A 23532-nucleotide genomic window follows, 5' to 3' on the forward strand; every position below is an offset into this window, starting at 1 on the left:
GCTCAACATCTAGATCCTGCCATTTCGTAGACTCACCGCATCAGCTGCTTTGGCCCTGATCTTTGGATTGATTTGGGTATCTGCAGGTAATGTCCCTTGAGGACGATTGTTAAGTGACATTGAAATCTATCCACTTGTACCTCAATATTCTTGATAGCTGCATCATGTGCATCCACCTTTCATTATTATAGCATTGGACCCAATAACCTGCTGCATCATTGCTTTCAAGCCTTGCAAACCCGTCTTCCTGTCTTCCACCCTGCTGTTGCTGAGGTGGGTGGTACCCTTGCTGCTGATTGGTTGTACCCTTGTGGTCTAGGATACGGTGTCATGTTGTTGGGGGGTCTCATGCCTCCATGTTTCCGGCGTTATACTGTGGTTTGCGGTGCCATGTACTGCTGCTGAGTCTGCTGACCCAGTTCTGATTTACTTGCCTCTGACCCCATAGTTAGCCACATAGTTCATATCTCAGGTGCTGGTGATGATGATCATGCTCTGTATTCCAAGGATTACCAATTGGCTGGCTAATGCAAGAGTGACAAGCCCCCATTGGTAGTGTCTACTATATGAACCTGTTGCTTCTGCCCTGATTTCTCCACCTTTTTGGTGAGAATGCTCATTTGCGTCAAAAGAGTCGCCATGTTTTCAGCCATTGTATTAGGGATCAAGAGGCACTGAGTGCACCACTGAGTGATAGGTGCTTCTCTAGACGTCAACCTGAATTTTTGCGCCATCTTGTCGACAAAATTCTGACCTTCCTCTCCAAGTCTTGCTCAAGAATGCCCACTAGCCGAGGCATCAACTATATTCTTCAAGCTGTTCTGACAGTCCATGTAAAACACGTTGTCCCAACATCTGTTCGGAATACCATGGTGGGGACACAATAACCAACATTCCTTTAAACCTGCCCCATGTCTCGTGTAGTGTCTCCATTGGTTTCTGTTTCAAGCTCACAATCTCATCAATTTGTTGAGCGGTCTTGTTTGGGCGATGAACTTGTTGTGATTGCTTGACCACTCATCCCAAGTTGCTATAGGTTTAATGGAGTCGAGTTAGCCAACCTGAGCAGCCCTGTCACCGAGAATGGGAAATATAATATTTTATGTTTACAATTTTAAGGGGGGCGGGGGTAGGGGGGGGGATGGGTTATTTCCAACTCATCAGTGGGGGTAGGTTGGTTTAGGGGGGGGAAGAATTTATGGGGTTTTTTAGCTCAAACTCTTAGAGACGGGTTATACGGGGGGTTTAGGGGGGCATTAGGGGAGACAGGGATAGGAGGAGCCTGATTGCTTCCGGAGTCACTTCGTTGAACTTTGAGTTTTTGCATATAGACAGAAGTTCTTTTAAGTGTTGCTGGGATCTTCTGTTGTGTCCTAGAAAAGAGTCCTTGTTCTGCAACAAGTGTAGCATGTTATTTGTGATCTGGAACGATTCCACTTGTATTGCGGGCACTAATAGATGGCAAGTGCCAAATTGTCAGCTGTGGGTTGTGCCCAGTCATATAGTGCACCCTCAGGCACAGGAGGTGCCAATGTGCTCATTCCTGGACGTTTTCCGTTGGGGTGTTTATGTCGCCATGTCATTTCGAGTTCGTGTGTTTGTTGGATTGTTGAAGTCTTTTGTTTGCACGATTCAATGCCCGGAATGTCTTCTCGGGGTCTGAGAGTCCTTCAAGTAGTTCTCCAGTCCTCGTAGAATTTCTAGGCATGCACCTGTGTACCCAGATCAACAACCATCAAATTTTCAATGAAAAAGTTGGTAGAGAGAAAACTGACTACAATAAGAATCTTTGTATTTCTGTCAATGGCAATTGATAATTCCGTTAACTCCCCGGCAACGGCGCCAAAATTTGATCACGTCCAACTATGCCTTATAAAAAGGACTCTGCGGACGTTGCAAATATAACCCGAGTATTACGCCCAGGGTCGAATCCACAGAGAGTTAACCTATCAACCACTATCTTCAGACCCACCAAGTCTTCAGAACCAGCTTCTCAAATATTCAAATCTCAGTTGAATGTTCTTTAACAACTAGCTTGCAAGTAACTAAATAGCTGTAAACTAAACTAATAAGGTTGTAAACAATTATGAGAAAAAGCTAAGGCAATGATTTCCCTTATTGATGGAATCCCTTCTGTTTATGCTCATACAAATTTACCAACACATCTTTATCAATCATGAACGCTAATCTTACCATAAATCTCTCCCGAGTAATCACAGTAATTTACTATTGCACTCTCCCGAGATACACTTGCTTACTTTATTTAGCACGATTCACTTTAGATTACACCCAAGGCTTCGTTATCCCTAATCCCGCCTTTAAACCCGCAATTATAGATTCCTCTAATAATCTAGGAGTGATGTTGTTCAACAATACCCTAAATATGCACTCTTTTCCAAGTTATGCACACTAAATAGGCACAGCTAATTGAGGATCCTGTCAATTAACTACAACGAACACGAAGTTGAACAAATAAAGATTAAACTAGCAATTTGTATTCGCATAAACAAGAAGTTCATCACCCAATAGGGTCCATCAAAGCCTTAGACAAGGAATTTAGCTACTCATGGCTATGGGAAAATAAACTAAGATTGAATTCATCATAAAATCAAAAGAAAAGAAGAAAGATGTTTAGAGTATTTTCTCACAATGGTTTTCCTTGCTAAGAAACCTAAAAAATCAATACCTGCTTCTCTTGGGCGAAGTCTAGTGTTTTAAATAGGTTTTAGGTCTAAAAATCCCGTAATTGACACTTTGGTCCCCGAAGTTTCTGCGCCTGCCGCGGTTTTGCCGCGGTCGCGGTAGAACCGCGGCCAAACACCCTCGCGGATTCTCAATCTTCTGCAGCTGCTTCCCACCGTGGTTCTGCCGCGGTCGCGGTGGAACCGCAGTGGATCCAGTACTCTGAATTCCTCGGCCTATTTTGCATGGGTCACTTGGGAAATTTCACAGTTGGCCTCTTTTTCATCACTTTTAACTCCAAAACTGCTCCTTAGCCTTCCTTATACATATATCACCTACAAATCATGAAAAGCACTAATAAGAGCATTTTGTCATCACTTTTAGCATTAAAACTACACAAGAAGGTGATTATTTAAGGTGTGATTATAGTCAAATTCACCTATTATCAATATATAAAAGTATACTGTTATATTATACATTTTATTGCAGCATATTGCAACAATATACTACAATAGTGTATAATTTATCGTAATAATACACAATATATGACAACATTATACCGTAATAGTATACAATATACTGTTATAACTGGATCCTTTTTTCAGCTTTTTGAAATATCCATGTCCTTTTTCAAAATTTAGACGAAACTCTCATTTGTTTTTCAAATACTTTTCTAAATGAACTATTTAATGGAATTTCATGGAGGTATTATTCATTGCATAAGCTCTCATTGAGTTAATTAGATTATGTCACTACTAATATTATTTCAGTTTAATAATTGAATTTAAAAAAAAAAATTAAACTCATTGCGTACAATTGTATACCATGTTGGTATAACTATATATTATACTTATCATATGTTAGTTGAAACATTTTTGGCTGTATTAGCTGCATTTAATAGGTACACTATTTGTTTTTCTTTTAATAATAGTAATATAGTACAATATCTTGAAATACTTTATTTTATTAATATGTGGTACACCATTTTTTTTTATTTTTCTCTTTATGCATGTGTGTTATGTAATAGTAGTATAGTCACAAAATTGCCGGAAATTAACCAGTAAAGTTGTATACCATGTTGGTATAGTTATATACCATATTTGTATCATATGGTAGTTTGAACATTTTTTGGTTGTTTTAGCTACATTTTTAAGTGATTACTATTCTGAAATTATTTATATGAACATGATTTGCAGTGCTGGAATTTTTTTATGCCGATGGACATAGATTATGTTTGTTATGTAATAGTTTTTATAGTTATAGCCAATTGTTGGAACACACAACTATATACCTTGTTAGTATACAGTTGCTTTGCAAATATTTAGCTTGCAATGCGAGTATGTAATTTTCTCATACTTTTATTGCATCCTTTAAAGTTTTGGTACAGTAGTATAGTCGCAGATAGTTGTAGCAATATTCTAGAGCAATCATATACTCTGTTGGTATACATGTATACCATATTGATATCATATGGTACTAGAAGTCTTTTTTTGCTACTTATTCTTTTATTGTATTTTTCAATATTTTATTATCATTTCTCTTCTAACTAGTATATATGGAGATTTGGTGGCCGTAGATTATGTTTTCTTGCTCCATAACTGGTTGTGTTACTGCTAATGGTAGAGTGTGTACTGATATTTATAGGAAAGGAGATGATCAAGGTTTGCATGGCAATCACTTGTTGATTCTTAGAATCTGATTATATAATTTATGGTGCTCAGCAGCAGTCCGTGTGATATCCAGTGAATTAGATCAAGTGACAACTGATATTATTTCAGTTTAATAATTGAATTTAAAAAATGAGAAAAAAGACAAAAGGTATGTTATATACTAGTTCTATTAAAAATAAAAAATAAAAAGGTGAACAAATATTTACTATATCAGTTATTTTTTCTTATTGTTTTAAGAAAAAAGAATAAAAAAAAATGGTGAAAATAATAAATGAAATTAGATTATGAAGAGAAAAAAGTATAAAAAAAAGAAGTTAAATGAAATTAGAAAAGGAAAAAATAAAATAAGAAGAAAACGAGATAAAAGAAAAGGAGAAAAGAAAGAAAAAAAAAGGAAAAAATGAAAAGAAGCATAGAGATAAAAAAGAATTGAAAAAAAATAAGAAACTTCCCGACAAAAACTAGTGTGGGTAGGAAATGCAATCAGTTTGATGGGTAGAAAAATAAATGGGTAGGCAAGGGTAAATAGTTTTATTTTTGTGGGTAACTGTGTCATTCTCCCAATCCCATACTTGAATTGCTTTCCAAAGCAGGCCTAGCAGGTTATATCGCGGGTCGAATATGGGTTGCAGCCCACGCACTATAACCCTGTGCTGTTATTCTCTCTTGTATCTCCCTACTACTCGACTCTTTCTAGTTCTTTTGGTGCTTCTCCGCTGATTCCAGAGCCATTCCTCGTAAGTACTCTGTTTCCACTTATGTCTTTGTACAATTAGAGTTATATGATAAATGAAGTATTTTTGTTCTTGAATACACTATGTAAAACAAATTGAATTCAATAGCAACAACCGGAGTCAAACCAATCAAGTGGGCAACTCCGAATTCAGCGCCACTCACTTAGGAATACGGATACTTTTTGGTTTGATATTTTGCTCACAAAACATAATTAATGTAATATCGTCAGCAAGGACGTCTCAATAAAATTTGTGGCCTAAAGCCAAATTTCAATAAGGCACCTTTTTTTTTTCTTTTTTGTTTTGTTTATACTGTAGTTATCTTACAAAATGTAATACTAATATTTACTTTGGTTTTTCCTTTCTTTTTGTCTGTAATATAGTTATCTCACAAAATATAATACGTAGTACTAATATTTACATTGGTAAGAAAACTCAAGTTATTAAGATGTTGGCCACGTATTTACAATGTGTTACTATGGATCTTATTGTAAAAAATATCAGTTACCAATATGAAGATTTGAGTATCTTAATTCAAAGTTCTAAAATATTTCTATTGTTAAAAAATAGACAGTCTTTTCTACTTTTATAAGGAGTTTGTATAAATTTCAATATTGTCTAAGCAAAAATAAGATAGAAAATTCACAATTAAAATATTTTTGGGGCCCCAAATTTTAGAGGGCCTAAAGCAATTGCTTTACTGGCCTACCCGTTGAGCCACCCATGATCGTCAGTCAAGTAGGTTCTTTTCTCATATACTATGTGCAATGCTAATGACAATGTTCGGAATCTAGATTTGCAACTTCATTATAGAATACCAAGTAGAATCACATTGTTCTAGCTGGTAATTTGATCCATTCTATCCTGACATTGCTTCCTAATGTTTATAATATGACTTCACAATTGGTTCTTTACTGTCAATGCATACATATGTCACTATAAATATTAGGGCCGTTCAAAACTGAACCGTAATCGATAATTCAACCGTAAAATAATCTTATTGGTTCATTGGTATTGGGATATTGGCTTTAACGGTTGGGAAACTGGTTGAAATTTTGTAATTAATTGGTGTGGGTATCGGTTTGCTCATTTTTTCTCATTGGTTTAGCCGTTAACACATTAAGAATTACATTTCTACCGTCATGTATATAAAAGTATCTTAAAAAACCCTAAAGCACCAATTCGACCTTAGCTTAAATCCTTCGGTCAGCTCCATTTCTCCAAACCTCCAACCTCCAACCTCCAGTCCACTATCCACAGACGCTCTCCAATCTCCATTCCAGTTTCCAGTATGAGATAAGTTTCTTTGTCCACGATTAACCAAGGCGACAAATTGAGAAAAATCTCCTTTTCTTTTGTTCCGTTGAGCTCAACTTCCTGAGAATATATCTCTCTGTATTTTTATTCTAAAACAAGGGAAGATTCGCTATTGATTAAAAAGATAATCAGTGATGCTCAGCCATTAGCCAACCAGGGCACAGGTTCTTAGCTTTTCTTCTCTAGTTAGTTTGGTTTTTTAATCTTGGATACTATAAACCAGAATCTAAAGCTTAATTTAAACCTCCTTATAAAAGAAAGCTAATCAATCTAAAGCTTAATTTAAACCTCCTTATAAAAGAAAGCTAATCAATCTAAAGCTTAATTTAAACCTCCTTATAAAAGAAACTTAATCAATTTAAAGCTTGAATGTGATTTGCTATATCATTCAATCTAAACTAAGATTCCAATTAGTTTCCTCCTTTTCAAATATTTGGTTGATGGAATATATATATCTTGTGTACATTATCTGATAGATAACCGCCGGATAACCGCTAAAGTTTAGGACATTAAAAAATGTATAACTGATAAGCCGAACCGTTGAGCGCAAATATCAATCCGAACCACCCGATAAGCACCCCTAACTATAACGGTATGTAATCCAATAACCACATACATCTTTATTCACGTGTTGTGGGTTCTTTGTTTGGCTGATGTTAAAGTTCTGTATTCTGCTGTCTAGAGATGTTTCTTCATTAATAATAGGTAGATAGTTTCAATAGTTTCTGTATTCTTGTGCTTTAGAATTTCCCAAGCAGGAGTCTTGAATATCTCATACAAAACATATATTTTCTTCGATCATGTAGGCATATGTCATTTGCTGTTCACTGTTGGTGTATTTCTTTCGTTCTTCTTCTGCTTCTTCTAAACAGTATGTTTTTCTTTTAATTCTTCTTCCAAAATAAGTCTTTCATGTTATGTTTTTGTTTTAACAACTAAATTATTTTCCTTTAAAAAACTTTAGAGCATTAAACTGCAAGCAATTTTCATATGTATTACTAGTATGATGATATCTCAACAAACAACTTTCTTCACCTATTAGTCTCTCTTTTCCCTTTCTTTGTATGTTAATTATCTTTACAAGTTTGGCAACTGTTTTCTATCCACAAGTGATAATTCATTAACTTCACCTTTTTTCCTCACTTTGCTGTTGTTTGAAAAAGTAATTTGTAATATCGTTTTCAGTAGAAAAGAAAGAAAATTCATTATTATTGCCCCTAGGCAGGTTTTTGGTAGTAAAAGTATTTTAGTGTGATCATAGTTCTCACCCCAAAGTATTGTGGTACAAATTAAATTTACATAAACAAAAATGGACAGGTTGTCATGGTGACAGAGGACTAGTTAAAGTATTCGAGCCCTAGCAATTAGCAAAGAGAAGATCTAAACCAGGGGAAGGATGTCAAAGACTCTCAAAGTTCTCATTGAGGACCTGCTTCTGTAAGACCATTTCTTTCTCTCTTCATTCTATCCTTTTTGACCTGTGTTCTGTGTGAATAATTTGATTAAGTTCCGCTGTGTCCTTTAAAAACTGTAATAGATTATCAGAGCCAATAAGAGAATCACTCTCCAAGGCATGCTATACTCCTCCAGAGGGTTCCAATACCTCTGTCAAATCCATGCTAGTGTCCCTTCTACCTTATAGCAACTCACTTTCCAACTCAGAACTCTCGGAAACTGAAATACACAGCAAAATAACGGATTTTAGCTTATGTTGTGCTGCATTGGCTTCTACCTCAGAATCCACTCACAATCAGCTCTCTTGGGTTCCCAATTTGCTATCTATAGCTGCGGCCTCTGCCTTCAAAGACCTATCTATAGCTTACGCTAGAAAAGTTGGTGGGAATGAGTTAATGAAAATTGGCGAGCTGGATGGGGATTTGAAGTCTCTGCCAAATGAGAAGAAGTTGGCCATACAGTTAATGCCTCAACTGTTGCCTTTGCTAAAAGACAAGATTAAGGAGAGCACGATAGATAAATCAATTGATGGTGATGAGATATCAGCTGCAAGCGCTAGAGTTCCAGTGGCATACGCCATTGTTGCAGCTTATCAGTTTAGATGGTTCATTTCTCAGGTGTGTCTATCCTAAATTGGTAGTTGAAGACTTATTAATATATTTATTTCTTTGAACTTTTTTCGGTTTGTGGTTAGAATTCTTTTGAGATGAAGCATAATGTTCTAGATTTATTGTTTGTAGGTGGATTATCCTCACCTAGGAAAAGTGTGCTCTTTGGTGATTCCATGTGCCTTAACAGCTCTTGATCACTGGTCATCTGAAGTAAAGGTGGGTTCGTCTTTTTATGATTGCTGTTCTTACAAATTTGTTGCTGCTTTTATCAGATGGGTAATCTACTTGTTGATCTTTGTTTAAAACTAAGCTAATATTCCTATATCACTGTAGAACAGTTAAACCCTCTAGTAACTACTGTAAATGATTGATTCTTGCAGTGGTCTGTTAATACTGTAAAATAATTGGATAATGAGATATTCTATGTGGAAATTTTGCTTTTGTAGAATTCCTATATCACTGTCTTTTCCTTGAAATACATTGTGGACTTGTGGTGAAATGCATTGTGAACTGTTAGAAGGGATGCACTCTTTAAAACGATTGTTAGCCAGCTAGTACTAAGCTTTTATGCGCCTCTGAGATTTGGTTTATGTCTGACCCCTATAACAACTGATGACAACAAAAAGAACATCAATTGAATCAAGTATTCAGTTTCTCTTCCAAAGCTTGTTCTTAGATGCTCTATTAGAGACTTCTGATTGTAATAATGTTGGTAGAACCTCTCTTTGTTTGTCTTGCCTTCTTAGTCTTTTCTTTATTTTGGAGCATGATGTAATCCATCTTCAAGATAAAATGGGATTTCTAATTGTTACAGGCAAGTGGATATGTCTGCCATACATTTGCATCTCAGAACTAATATTACTTTTTTTGTTTTCATTAGGCTGTTGACAAAATTTCGTTCTCTCACTTCAGGGACAGGGCATGGTTAGCTTAATACATCTGGCAAAAAATGTCAATGCTGCTGAGATTGGTTGCTATGAAGATGTAATTCTTGATGCTTGTTGCCAAAATATTGCTTCCGATGATGACATATGGGAGCGTGTGGTTCAAATGTCTGTACTTATGGTGACTTTCACCCAGAAAAGTAATCCTCGAAGCATATGGTAGAGCGCCCTCTATCTGTTATATATTGAATCCTGGTTAGATTTTGCCAACATGTACACATGAATCATGATTAAGAATGGTATTCTACTCATAAATTTGCAGAGGAAATGTTATCAGTGAAATGCTAAAGCATTATCCTTCTTTTACTGTTGATTCACTCAGAAGTATATTCATATTATGTGTTCTTCAATTTGTACTTCCAGTTTAATAAAAGACTTCACCTATCAAAAAAAAACTTGGATGGAGGGACTACGCGAGTCGAAATGGAAAATTGTAAATCCTGATATTTTGTACGTTCTCTAGTACCTTCTTGGTACTGTTCTCGATAATATTACCTTTCCTTATCCAAAAAAACAAAAAAAGTATTTGTACCTTTGTTTACTGATATATTTTACATGTCCTTTGAACATTAGCATTTCCAATATTTTATGCTTCAAGTATGTATTTACCTTTCAAGTATGTTGTGGCACAGGTATGAAAAAATGTTGAATGAGATGTTGAGCCACTTGGAAAGGCAACCAAGAAACAAGGAGCGTCGTATTGCATGGCTACAGCATATTGAGCCACTGTTCAATGGTCTTGGTCTTGTGCTGCTAGCTCATTTCAGGCGTCTTTTTCCCCTTTTCTTCAAGTGGATGCATGCGGATGATGACAGAACTGTTCTACTGGTAAGAGGTGATAAAATTCTTTTAAATCTGTCAGCCGTGCTACCTTTTTGTATCCTGAATAATTTTTCTGAATTCCTTTTCTAGTGGTTTCTGTTTCTGTAGTCTGATTAAGTTTAATTTAGTGGTGTCAACAGACTTCTTGTAAAAATATATAAGAGTTAAGCTTCTTTTGCATTTCAAAACTTTTTTCTACAAGATGTGTTGTGTTAGAGATCATTACTAGCAACAATTTGGTACTTCATTTTTATTTCAGGTTCTAGAACGGATCAAAACAGTTGTAAAGTTGACATGGATAAGGAATTCGCCACACATTGAAAGGTAAATTTACGAATGGACAAGGAAAAGTAGGATTCACCCTGAATACTACTTATGTCTCCTTTGAATATGAGGAATGGAGTACCCCAAAAGTAAATCCAATATACTGTTTCGTACTGAATTCCAGTTTTGCATCTAAATTGATGAATACTTAAAACCATCTTACTGACTATGTATTAACATCCCTAACTTTAATACTAAGGTAGAACCTTCCTATATGTTCTTGTCGCACTTCTTTAAATTGTACTATTGGTGTGATGCAGATTGGTGGATGAGCTTGTTAGTCTATACAAGGAGGCAGCACTGAAAATTGCTCGTGACGAAATCAGAAAACTTGTTCTTCAGACTATAATTTTGATGCATCAGTAAATATCATGCTCCATGCCTTTGTTTTCTCCTACTGCATGTGATATGAGTTATTTTCTTCTGTTGTAGTTTTTCTCTGCTTCATGAGTTCTCCATTTTCTTAATAACTTTTCTCCTCTATGTCAAGATCCAAGGGCTCGCAGTTCAAAGCTGCTTGGGACAAGCACAAGGATGATCCTGACTTGACAGTTTTCCATCATTCCTTTAGTGAACAACAGCTTGCAATGGTAAATCTTTCCCTCTGTACTATCATGAGAAAAGCGAGCATAATCTCGATCAAACACTCAAGATGATTTTTTGCGCTTATGTTAGGTGGCAGCATCAGCTATCTTAGCCAGTTTTGTGCTGCAAAATGAGCCTGTGCTTCTGCTTTTTCATAATAATTTGTCAATGATGCTATGATCTATTAAATCAATATTCAGGTTCTATGTGATGGCTGGTTTTAAATACTCCCTCTATCCCAACTTATGAAAAGTCATTTGATAGTGTAGATGTTGCCTTGATCACGTATTACTTAGTCGTGATAATTAAAATGTTAGTTTGATGAGAAGAGGTGAAACTTAAACAATTTGAACTTTTGAAACTATAAAAGATGTCTTAAATGATTTTATTAGTCAGATGACGTCAAATGTTTTGTAACATTCAAAACAGAAAGCAAGTCATATAAATTGGGGATAGCGCGTAATACTTGTGGCTTCTTGGTACAATGGTGTGCGGAAAGTTTCTGCAGTTAATGATATAAAGATGGGAATTTTTGTATTCTGTCTATTGATGTTGCTTGCAGGGAGCTGTTAATGGTTAGTTGGCTTGCTGGACTTGAATACATACTTGGCCTTTTGAGTTGCTGAGGAGACATTTTGGAGAAGTATACATTTAGTTCTTGCATCAGTTTCGTGCTCTACATAACTTGTTACTACTCCCCCGTTATCTCTTCATTCCGACATAGAGTGGAGGGAAATGGAGAATTGTTTTTCACTTCACAAATGGGTAGAAACAATTGTCTGTTGGGGGTCACAATTGCCATTCTATGCATTTACAGGTCGTTCAATGAAGAGCTTGTTATGCTTTTCAACTAAGTGATTGGCATCCATGTAAATAGTTAGTTGTCTATGGGCGCATATTTTCATGTTTAGTTGTCTATCGGCACATACTTTCAAGTTTTAGTTATGTAGTCACAATTCAGTAATCCATATTGAGATGTAGTTATTGTGATTTTTCATGTACTTTAAGCTTATTTTGCTGTAATGTACAGTAAATATTCTATCTTGTCATGCAATTTCAATTATGGCTATCATGCAGTTCAATTATGGCTACAATGTTCACTTTTTCAGTTATTTCTCAGAATTAAAAATCTTTCAGCTTCCAAACAGAAGTCGGATGTGCATGGACATTGGAAGCAAGAATCAGTAATCACAATTTCAATGTAAACCAATTATCATGAAAGACAAAACTGAAAAGGCATTAAATCATATCAGAAGAAAACCCTTAGTAAACCAACAAAGATCTGAAATGCAAGGAGATGCAACAGCAATCTTGACGTGTACAAGTATCCTTGATATGTATACAACCATCAGAATATAAGCAAGAATCATAGATTTTTTTCAAGGAAAATTATATTTCTTACAGTTCAGTTTCCCTCCTTATGCAATCTATTATTAACATCAAGAAACTAAGCAAGACTTTTTCCACTACTATTCACGAGACCGATGAAGCTAGAAAGAAGCCACAGAAGATGAATCGAGGGAACAAGTACACCAAGCTTTCTCGAGTTCCGATCAGCACTGTCAAAATTGATGTTGTACTTCAAGCTCATGTTCGTGTACATCACTCCCCAGTACTGCCCTGTAATTTCACCTTGAGCACTACTCAAATTGCTCTTCTGGACGTTCGTTTCGCTTTCATCAAACAACTGGTAAATGTAAGCCTCAGAAACTCCTTCCTTTCTGAGTGGAGTTCCAAGTCCAGATTTCAAATGCGAAACCAGCCCCTGTAAATACATCTCCGCGTACAGCTGGCTCTCCTCTGCATTCCTTACACCATTATTCACGTGCTCATAGTTGCTTCCATCGCTTGGCCACCCTGTTTCCGTCACAATTAACGGAACATTCTCGTAGCCGCTAACCGCCATGGCAGCAACCACGGCATCAACCATCATATCAAACAGGTTATGATAACGAACGGCCGTAACAACGTCATCACGAAAGTTGAACGGGCCTTCCTGAAACAGAGCGAAACCGACTGGAATCTCTCCGTGGAGTCTATAAACATTGTACGGATACACATTCACCAGGAGAGACGAGTTAGTTTCCTCCAAAAACTGAAGCACAGGCCTGATGATTAGCGAGCTGACCGGCTCCTGGAACTCGGCGGAGGATGGAGGAAACGCCGTCGTAATCACGTTGATGAAGGAGAAAGTAGTGGAAACTGAGACGGTGCGAATTCCGAGGTCATTCAGTGCGCGGTGCAGGTTCCGCATGGCGGGGACTACGGCGACGGAAGGGTCGGAACCGCCAGAAGAAGGGGAAGTGACGACGTCGGAACCCACGGAGATGAGCGAAATACGAGCACGAGGATGAAACGGAAGCACATTGTTGTAAACCCAGAGAGTAGCGGCGGAACGATTGGAAGCAAAGGAGCCGACGAGGTAATTGGGGACGGTGAGGAGAAGAGAAATGTTGGAGTAGGAAAATGCTCGGATTAAACTAGGGCTGGGATTAAGGAGGCGTACGGCTGGGATTTTGAGTGACTGAAGGGCGGTGACGACGTGCTCCGGCGGTGGAGAGTTGGGGGCGGGGGAGTAGGTGAAGCCGACAGTGGTGGTTGGTACGGCGGCGGAAGGGGAGAGTAAGAGAGAGAGGATGAAGAGAGAGAGAAGGGGAGTTTTGAAGGAGGGAAGCATTTTGAAAACGTGAGGTCTTGGAGTGAAATTTTTGCTTACTTTATTCATTCAGCTAATTGCAGAGAGTGGAGAATTGGAGGGAAAGAGAGAAGGCGCGTAGGGTACGTATGTTAGCAATAGTTGGTTCAATTCGTTGCAGGGTACTCTGGCGGTTACAAGAGAGAGGAGAAAATGATTTGATGGTTGAAGCTGTAGGAAAAGCTTGTGAACCCTCATTTCATTATTCCACGTCAATTTGAAAAATGGCCATTTCAGTCAAAATAATGGACATTAATTAAGCTAGAGAGCCACGCGAAAGTGGTGCACCTGAATGTTTACAAGTTTAACCAAAAAATGGTTTTATAAATAAGAATGATTACATTTTTAAACCGTCTAAAAAGGCACATATTACTGTTCCGGTTGAACTTATTTGACATGAGGGAAAAGTTTAATATAAGGGAACTAAAAGATTGCTTTAGCTTCTAAGTTCAAATCCCAGATGTGATATTATACCTATTATTCTAATTTTTGTAAAACGAGTTATCAACGACAGGAGTTTTCTTATGTCTTATTTTTTGTCGCAATATGAACCCATGCACAACTCACTTATCTCCACTCTTCCATATTCCATGTACTTAAATCATTCGATTCCTTAATTTGTACTATTTGTTTTGTTTTTAAAGTTACACTTTGCTGACAAACTAATTAAACACCTCATTAACAGAAATCAGTGGAGAAACAGGATATCCTAATCGGCATTGGAAGACACAAGACAGACCATCTTTGTAAATAAAAATTTAAAATCAAGACTGCCATAATAGTTCAACTTTTACAGGTGCAAACTAAATTATAGGACTGGAGTGCATTCGATGTTTAGATACAGTAAAAACGTGCGTAGAGCAAACTTCACTTTTTAGCATATATTCCTGAAGAAGGAATGCATGGAAGTATTCTCTAGCTTGAAGAAGCTTAGTGTAGAATTGCATCAATAAAGCCACAATCAGCTTGCTGTTTGATATTCCATTCCTGGATCATCTGAATTCATTGCAAATATAATAAATACAAACAATGAAATATAAATAGATAGAAGAAAAGTTCCAAAAAGCTGTTTCAACAAAAATGGCACTCACTATGAGCAAATCAGCAGTAAAATATACTACAAATCACAAAAAATGAAGAGTAGAATAAATGTAGCTTAAGGCTGGGACCATCAAGATCCAACCAAGACAAATCAACAATTCCCTCCTTATGCAAGCTGCAAGCCAAATTCCATATGATATGTAGTTGAGACATGGTTCTTCTAAGCATCTCCTAAGAAAATTTTCTTCGGCAGAGTTTACTTCAGCACATCTCTGCGTTCAGTATAAGGCCCCGTTTGAAAATAAAAATTCGGGTTTGGAAGCTTGAAAACACGTCTTCCTAAAGATGAGCCGGTTAAAGCATCCATCTGGCTGCTAACTACAGCAACAATCCGAAATCCTTCCTTTTGCAGTATACTTCTTCGAAGGGAAAAATATTCAGGTAGGTCCATTTGCAGTTCATTATCATTTCTGCAATAGCATTACCATCCACGAAAGATCAACAAAATAAGGAGCAACCTTAATTTAGTGAAAATTGCAAAACAGAGGAGCAAAAACTTAATGCCACCAAGATACACACAGGTGCTCAGCTACATTGATCAATGATTAGCCAATTAAGCCTGAAAGAACTTTTTATCTGAATTTCCGTCGAGCAAAATGGGAATGCTATGTTCACTGTCTTTGCACATGGAGAGCCGCGATTGCAAGTGAACATAGTTGCATTCATTAAAATCTGGTCTAAGGAGACCCTTTTTTTTGGTTGACAAACTGGATTAATCTCTACAGAGATGGAAACAAATTTCTAATTAAAATTTAAATCAAATTATTCACATCTGAAGCTCCACTTATTAGTAGAAAATAAGAGAAGATAGAAAGAGAAACTTAAACTGCATCATCATACTTATGACATATTTAACACCTTATTAATTGACTTTTAGCATCCCATTAGACCTAAAGAATGATTATAAAAATACGGTATTACACCCAAAACGTAATATGTGAGGAGGATTTTTCGATTTAAATAAAATCTGCTAAAAGATATTCATCTGTTTTATTAAACTGTTTCATCGTTCATCATGAAAGTTATGAACGAGCAATTCAGGAAGCAACAATACCTCATGATTAACGATGACCATCCACCAAATCCAGCAGAAGTAAGGTATTCTGCTGTGGTATTATGTAGTCTCTCAGTCTTCCTAGACAAGAAAATCAGTTTCCACCCACCATCTTTAAGTATCAGGTATAGTTGTCGAAAAAATAGGTGCTTCAGATATTTCACATCTTCAATGCAATCACTACAAACATGTTCCTGGAATCTGGATAAAAATAAGTATGTTAATTTGTTGTAGACGGGAATACCAATCTGTTGGTCAACTTCAGAGGATTCTGGGGTTACAGTTAATCAGAGGATTCTATTTTCAGATCACAAAGGCGAATGAAAGTAATAAAATGTACAAAGTACTAATTCCAATCTATACTCTGGAGAACAAAAGATCTTCAAAGCAATATAGATTCTTATGCAGAAAACTTTCAGCAGGTTAAAGATACCGAGTCCGACTTGGAGAAAACATCAAAGCAAGTAAACACATTCTTGACAAGAAAATACATAGCTCTTTGAATCTAACTATCCCAAGCCCAGAGGAAATGTAATCTTTTAACACGCTTCTAGGTTAACATCCTACCGATTGTACTGTAGATAATTCCCAGTACAGTGCATCGCTAAGGTCATCTTAAGTTGATTTTTCAGTGTCAGTAAATCAGAAAGCTGGTTTCATAAAGTATTACGCAAAATTTGTAGTTCCAATTTACAAAAGCTAACTCAACTGAGATAATGTAGTGTTAATGATAATGCTGACTACGAGGATGAGCATAAGAAAAGACCGTCATATCAAGAATTAAAAACATTACCGATGTAGCACTTGGTAGGGATAGAAAGAATCTTCTGGCAAGAGGTCATCAATGTCCATTAACACGACGTCACAGCCATCAGGAAGTGGTTTGAGATTACTGAAGTATTGCTCTGCCAATCCAACTGTAATATTTAAGTCTTTCAGGTAGTGACCGTCTTTAATGTAACCAACAGCAAAGCTTTTGCACATTGCTGGGAAAGAAGCTGAAGGCAAAAGATTTAGTTCCGCATGCAGAGCAAAAGTTTTGCAATAGTTATAATCATCGGTGGATTTCCAGGTCTCAACAACACCAGCACTCTGAGTTTGACATGACCGCAACATTACAGCCAATGTAATCAATAGGGTCATTAGCGAAACGCCAACTGTCACAAGTCCAGCAATGAGGACTGTGGCAGCAAAAGAGGTAATATAAAGCCCCGTCTCCACAGTATAACGGCTTCCTACTTCTGCAACAAGTCACGAGTAAATGAGTATAATTTGGAGCTATTACTTCAACTTGTGAGAAAGAGAGGACATGATTTGAGGCTCTCACTCCTACTTGGAAGATAAAGATGACAGTTTTGCGCTCATCAGGCCCTCAGTCGAACTTCAACTCCAACAGATAAAAAACAAGCTGTTGATGAGCCAAAAGTATATGTACTTATTCATATACTTCTAAGTTAAAATTGCTATGTTTTCTGGTGTTTTGTGTGTATATCTCATGTTATTTTATCATATATGTGTAGGTAATGAGAATTTTTTTTTCCATTCAAAGTAATATATATTACCACAGTTCAACAGAGTATTACTCTCAATATATAGGAATTTGGTCAGGATTCCTGAATCAGTATCATATTTCTCAAAGTCTAGTTTCCAGTGATTCATCATTTGGACTCTCCTACGCAAAGTTATTGGCCATTCTACCAAGTTGTGCAGCGCAGCGTGCCACACCAAAACTAGCACGAGGCACTATGACATTATACTTTTCCATCGTGACATGCTATGTCCCGGAGCGCATCAACTGAGCTTTTAAGGGCTATTTTGTCTTTTCAATGTTTTGGGAAATACTTTAGTACCTTGGGTATGAATCTTAATTCGAACTTGAAAAAGTAGGTTTAGGACTGCAATAAGATTGAATAGAGCAAGTTTATAAACCCTAGGAATTAGTCGTAGTTCATAAATTCTATATTCTCGTAGAATGATATTCTACTCACGTTATATGACTTGTGCGACCTCTTATACTGGTGTGTTCATTTGGGAGCCCCCAAATGTGTATGATGAAATTTTAGCATTCACTATAAGATTTGCTAAGACCCTAGAGCAGTATATTTAGAGTCAATTGTAATTAGAAAAAGAAAGCAGGATGCACACCTGAACCTCCTCTGGTTGAAAGACTTTGAGCGGAAAATTCCCTCTCCATCATATGCCCGTATGCAGACATGGCTTTATCGCTTTGACGGGGAAATGTTAGCTCAACTAATGTCCTTCTAAGTGATTTACCAGTTTCCAATTGGAAGATAACATGGCCACCTGAAGAATGATGACACAACAAAATTGAGCAAACCTGGATCTGAAAGTAGGAAGCTTCCGAGCTATAATTTTCAACAGATTCCAACAATTCACAAGAAGCTTCCCTAAAATTTCATGCCCTAGCACTCAAAAAAGACAAACAATTCAATTTACAAAAAATTACTTGCATAATCATAATTTGATAACTATCATTCATTATTAGTAGCAACCCAAAAATAACAACCTACCCCATTTATTTGGATGTTCTCTTCTCTTAGGACATTACTCCAAATCTGAGTTTTACACTTAAAAAAAAAACAATCAGAAAGCAAATGACTCTCAAAGTGTATAAGCTCTTATTTAACAAGAATAACCCTATCAATTAGATAACAATAATCAGAGTTACAATTCAGTCAATTTCGCCGATTAATTAGATTCTTTAAATGGGATTAATACGTCAGATGCTGTTGCCAAAACAGGGTTAAAAAGCAATCCTCCAAAATTTAAGTTATTACCAAAAGAATAATACCAATATCAGCAATTAGATAATTATTTTTCTGTTTCCATTCAATGGGACAGAGGATCAGAAAACAACTTATCTACAAGCTTTATCAAGCTCAAACAAGAATATGAATTGTCTTCAAATAAGATAATAAGAACCCCATTTCAGATTTGGCGAGTTTTGAGCTGGTTTCAAACTGAACCCCCATTAAATAGTAGTATTTATCAACTTAATAGCTGAAGAATTGAATCTAGTTTGTCAATTACCTGAAAGCCACGTTGAATTTTGCAGGAAATTGGAATAGACTGTAAGAGTGTCCCATCTGGATCATCTCGAATGTTTATTAATCACCATTTTTAAAAGCCAGAGAAATGATGCTGAGAAAGAGGGATTGTATAAAGGCATTCAGAAAAAATGCGTTTTGTCCTAAAGATGAAATGATTGTGATATTTTGTTTTTGATTGATTTATATAGGTCCCATTGCAAAACTTTTATCATTTGAAAAAAAAGAAATAACTGAAATGAATAAAGTGAGTGTAATATCTCAAATAATATTTTTTGCAAGATAAATATGGATAAAGATTCTTGAAATATTCCATTCAAGATAAAGATATCATTAAAGAACTCCCTACGTTCTAATCCCAATGTTCTAATTTCGTTTTTTCAAGATAATAATAACAGCGCAGTTGTTAATGTGAATGTTCCACAATAATGGAGAATCAAAACTCTTAATAAAATAAAATTTTTCCTCTGGACGGCTATCCACTATAAGCTCCCCACAGCACAAATGCTCTTCAACAGAAATATAACCAACTCTCCAAACTGTCATCTTTGTAGCACTGAGAGGGAAGATACAATGCATATGCTCTTTAGATGCAAGCACTCCAAAACGATCTGGGCTCAAGCAGGTTTTAGCATGCTACCTCCGGAGCTACCAGATAAGTACACATTGCACCACTGGCTAAAAACTCAAAGTAGCTCAAGTACTAATTTTAATGAATATCTCGTCTGGTCTGAAGTTATCCCTTTTATCCTCTGGCACATCTGGCTGCACAGAAATGAGACGATATTCAAAAATAATTACAAACCTCTCCTATTAAAAAACATCGTTAACAAAGCCATGGAATATAAACTCCTGGCCACAAATCAAAATCGGCCTGTCACATATACAGATTCCATTCTCATCAAATGGAACCCACCTGAACAAAACAGCTATAAACTAAATGTGGATGGTTCATGCTGTGGCAATCCGAGTAAAGGCGGAATAGGGGGAATCATACGAAATGGCAATGGGGAATGGATTTTGGGATACAACATGGGTTTTTCACATGCAACCGATATTTACATGGAAACATTAGCACTACTGCATGGTTTGAAATTAGCTATAGAAAACAAACAGATTGTAAGGAGCTCATTAACTTAATCCATAACAAGAACTGTGCCTTTAATCTGATTGATGATTGCAGATGCCTATTGAGTAGAGCAGGTGACCCGCCATTACAGCACGTCTACAGAGAGGCAAACCAGGTGGCTGATTCAATGGCGAAGAACGGAAGCAGTTTAACAACTTTTGGAAGCTTAACAACTTATCTTAGTCCTCTTACTTTTGCTATTTCTATTTTGGAAAGGGACAAGTTAGGAACTATGTGGCCTAGAACAATTTCCGCTTGTAATGCAACATGTAATGACTCTTAGTATGTGTTTTAATATATGTCTTAATTACCAAAAAAAAAAAATGTGAATGTTCCAGAATTTGATAAAGAGAACATATTTTACGTCATTATTTGCTTTTAATTTTTGAAAGAATAAGTATAAATTTAATTTGTATAGTAGAACAACTATGGACATATGAAGTACCTATGGAGTACTGCCATCTGTTGATTATGGTGTATTTGACAGAAGGAGCTTTACTTTAGGAAAATGAGTATTTCAGGTACCAACTAAAACTAAAAAGATGTTGGGGTCAAAATAACAAATTATACGGAGAGAATTATACTAAAAGAGACATTATACTTTAATATGGTTTGGTCATTGACCTACATCAATCTACTAATATAAAAGAATAAATTCTTTTCCTAAACATAACTCTTTTAAAAACTATATTGTGAATGCAATTGTGTTTTGAAGGAGGGATCCTTAATTAATTCTTAGAGTTCCGTAATATTTTCCTACAAGAAAGAGATTTGTCAACTACAAAAGAGATTTATATTTTTTTTTTTTAGGAAAAATAAACTCACTTATGATAAATATTCTTCCATTCCTTCAAGTAAAATAAAAATTCAAATACGATTAAAAAAAATAGGCAAGCCTAACAAAAGGTAGAAATCCAATTAAATAGTGGAAAAAATACTTTATCCTTTTTATTTATCTATTTATTTAAATATTCACCCAGATTTTTACCTCCTGAGATGATGCGGGGAGAGGGAGTTTGGTCATGACCCCCTACCAACCCCTACCGAATATATTAATACAAAAAGAGAAGGTTAGTGGAGGGAGACATAAACCTGACCTCCTAACTTTACAAGTCCTAAGATAGCTCTCTAGTTCACATCCTTACTAAAGGTTGTAACCAATCACAATATTTAAGATAGACACTATAATCTCGGGAACGTTTGGTATAAGGTATAGGAAGAAAATTTTGGAATAGAATTTGAGATTGTATTTATTTCATATTTGATTATAAGTATTAGCTAACCATCCTATGAGATATTCTTATTATTTTACCATTGTACCAAACGATCCGTAAATTATTTGGCTAGCAAGCATCTAATATGAGAGGACTCCCCATTCACAAAAGAACCTAGAAGGTAAATAAGGGAGACTCTCCCCTTACAATACTGTACAATATACATCTACAAGGAGTACATCAAAAGAGAAAAGAAGAAATAACCTAGTAAGGAAATAAGTTAGACAAGAGAAATTCTTCACTAAATTGTCCACCTTGACAAAAGAGATAGTTTTATTGAAGATTCTCAGCCAATAATCTCTCAAAAGAAATAAATAATGTTTACCAAGCAATTAGTTGGAGAAAAAAATTCGACATCGCTTGAATAGGCCTTTTGTAGTCACTGCGATGCTGAAATGATTATGACTTTAGTCTTATGTCTGAATCCACAGATGATCTGATTTGACCTCTAATATTAGCAAAAAAACTTTTGGATTTTTGAATACCCATTGTTTATAAACCACGAAATACTTGTACACTTTCTGTTCATTTCTTCAACTTAATTTCTTTTTAAGATTTTTCTACTCCTTTTAGTTATTCACTCCAAATTCTTCATCTTGACTTTTTGCTTCAGTTACATGGGAAGAAAGGCCAAGACAGTGAAAATTAAATTTATGCCTATTGTAAAAGATTTATGCTAGTACTATTAATGTGACGACCCGGCCGGTCGTCTTGAGAACTTATGCCCCGATCCCCCATTAACTGCTTCCCCTAAGTTCATTTCTGCTATTTTGGTTTGCCGGGACGTTCGGTGTTGAGTTTCGGAGAGTTTTGGGACACTTAGTCCCTAAATGAGAGCTTAAGTGTGGAAAAGTGATCCAGGAACTGTGTGAAGACGACCTCGGAATGGAAATCCGATGGTTCCGTCAGCTCTGTTAGGTGATTTCGGGGTTGGGAACGTGTTCGGAATGTATTTTGGAAGTCCGTAGCTCATTTAGGCTTGAAATGCCGAAGTTTGAATTCTTGAAGTTCTGGTCCGATAGTGAGTTTTTGATCCGAGGGTCGGATTGGAATTCCAGAAGTTGCAGTAGCTCCGTCATGTCATTTGGGATGTGTGTGCAAAATTTCAGGTCATTTGGACGTGTTTTGGTTAGGTTTTTGATCGAAAGCGTATTTTGATAAAAATTGAAGTTCTTAGGCTCAAATCTTTGTTTAATTCGAGTTTCCGACATTGTTTTAGGTGGTTTAAGGATTGGTACAAGTTTGCATGAGGTATTAGGTGTTACTGGTGCTTTTGGTTGAGGTCCCGGGGGCCTCGGGATGATTTCGGGTGGTTAACAGAGGGTTTTTGGAATTGAAGAGTTGTTGAAGACTGCTGGTACCTGTCATAACCGCACCTGCGGTTTGGGTTCCGCAGGTGCGGAGCCGCAGAAGCGGCCTGATCATCGCAGGAGCGGAATTGGGCTCCCTCAGCTTTTTCCGCAAGTGCGGAAGACCTACCGCAAATGCGGTTACGCACCTGCGAGGCCCCTATCGCAGATGCGGCCCTGGGCCCTTTATGTGAAACCGCAGAAGCGGTAAGTGTATCGCAGAAGCGGCAACCGCAGGTGCGGTTTAATACCGCAGAAGCGGAAGCCTGGAATTTAATGAAAAACCGCAGAAGCAGTAAATTGGTCTGCAGAAGCGAGACCGCAGATGCGGTCCTTTGTCCGCAGAAGCGAAAATACCTGTGCAGATATAGAAATTCTGAGGGTTTGATTTCATAAGTTAAAAAAATCAATTTGAGCTCGGGTAAGGGCGATTTTCAGAGGGTTTTGAAGAGGAGATTATTGGGTAACGTTTCTTTAATCCCTTCTAGTTATATTTCATCATTTTGTAGTTAAATCCATCATTAAAATTCGAATTTGGGATCAAAATTGGAAGAAATTGGGTAAAACTTCATAGGCTAAACCATTGAGTTTTGAGTGAGCATTTGACCTCCGATTTGGGAGATTTTTATATGGTTAGACTCGTGAGAGTACGAGGGTTCTGAAAATGTAAAAATTATTCGATTCCGAGACGTTGGCCTGAAGGGCATTTTGGTTATTT

General features: G+C 36.7%; 3 protein-coding genes across 10 annotated transcripts; 1 reads left to right on the top strand and 2 right to left on the bottom strand.

Moving 5' to 3' along the window:
* Nucleotides 1-6243: 6243 nt before the first annotated feature.
* Nucleotides 6244-12229, top strand: LOC109237782 (uncharacterized protein At2g39910). Of its 2 annotated transcripts, XM_019404154.1 has the most exons (11): nucleotides 6244-6567; nucleotides 7721-7840; nucleotides 7941-8475; nucleotides 8599-8685; nucleotides 9382-9572; nucleotides 9777-9863; nucleotides 10046-10241; nucleotides 10495-10559; nucleotides 10820-10921; nucleotides 11050-11149; nucleotides 11707-12229. In XM_019404154.1, exons 2-11 carry the CDS (start codon nucleotides 7800-7802, stop codon nucleotides 11722-11724), a joined length of 1422 nt encoding a protein of 473 aa, XP_019259699.1. In that variant the 5' UTR covers nucleotides 6244-6567; nucleotides 7721-7799; the 3' UTR covers nucleotides 11725-12229. The 2 variants fall into 2 exon arrangements, with proteins under 2 accessions (XP_019259699.1, XP_019259700.1); XM_019404155.1 differs by lacking the exon at nucleotides 9777-9863 and having other exon boundaries at nucleotides 6245-6567.
* Nucleotides 12230-12391: 162 nt separating this feature from the next.
* LOC109237783 (glucan endo-1,3-beta-glucosidase, acidic) lies at nucleotides 12392-13988 on the bottom strand. The gene has a single exon (XM_019404156.1). It carries the CDS (start codon nucleotides 13867-13869, stop codon nucleotides 12592-12594), a length of 1278 nt encoding a protein of 425 aa, XP_019259701.1. The 5' UTR covers nucleotides 13870-13988; the 3' UTR covers nucleotides 12392-12591.
* Nucleotides 13989-14789: 801 nt separating this feature from the next.
* On the bottom strand, nucleotides 14790-19440 carry LOC109237784 (uncharacterized protein At2g39920). 7 transcript variants are annotated; one of them, XM_019404161.1, is made up of 6 exons: nucleotides 19046-19288; nucleotides 18526-18570; nucleotides 18140-18298; nucleotides 16788-17235; nucleotides 15995-16195; nucleotides 14790-15350 (listed from the first exon to the last, which is right to left on the bottom strand). In XM_019404161.1, exons 3-6 carry the CDS (start codon nucleotides 18207-18209, stop codon nucleotides 15137-15139), a joined length of 933 nt encoding a protein of 310 aa, XP_019259706.1. In that variant the 5' UTR covers nucleotides 18210-18298; nucleotides 18526-18570; nucleotides 19046-19288; the 3' UTR covers nucleotides 14790-15136. The 7 variants fall into 7 exon arrangements, with proteins under 7 accessions (XP_019259706.1, XP_019259702.1, XP_019259707.1 ...); XM_019404157.1 differs by having other exon boundaries at nucleotides 18140-18417; XM_019404162.1 differs by having other exon boundaries at nucleotides 18526-18582.
* Between the last annotated feature and the right edge of the window lie 4092 nt (nucleotides 19441-23532).

Source organism: Nicotiana attenuata, unplaced genomic scaffold (assembly GCF_001879085.1).
Source record: "Nicotiana attenuata strain UT unplaced genomic scaffold, NIATTr2, whole genome shotgun sequence".
In the NCBI taxonomy this organism is placed as follows: domain Eukaryota; kingdom Viridiplantae; phylum Streptophyta; class Magnoliopsida; order Solanales; family Solanaceae; genus Nicotiana; species Nicotiana attenuata.

Excerpts from the sequence above, each read along its gene's own strand:
- LOC109237782 (XM_019404154.1), top strand. The coding sequence starts at position 7,800 with ATGTCAAAGACTCTCAAAGTTCTCATTGAGGACCTGCTTCT. Across the intron at positions 7,841-7,940 it reads CTCATTGAGGACCTGCTTCT|ATTATCAGAGCCAATAAGAG; the intron begins GTAAGACCATTT and ends AAACTGTAATAG. Across the intron at positions 9,864-10,045 it reads ATTGTAAATCCTGATATTTT|GTATGAAAAAATGTTGAATG; the intron begins GTACGTTCTCTA and ends GTTGTGGCACAG.
- LOC109237783 (XM_019404156.1), bottom strand. The coding sequence starts at position 13,869 with ATGAATAAAGTAAGCAAAAATTTCACTCCAAGACCTCACGTTTTCAAA.
- LOC109237784 (XM_019404159.1), bottom strand. The coding sequence starts at position 18,209 with ATGTCTGCATACGGGCATATGATGGAGAGGGAATTTTCCGCTCAAAGT. Across the intron at positions 17,236-18,139 it reads TTCAACCAGAGGAGGTTCAG|AAGTAGGAAGCCGTTATACT; the intron begins GTGTGCATCCTG and ends GACTTGTTGCAG. Across the intron at positions 15,351-15,994 it reads TGGTCATCGTTAATCATGAG|AAATGATAATGAACTGCAAA; the intron begins GTATTGTTGCTT and ends ATGCTATTGCAG.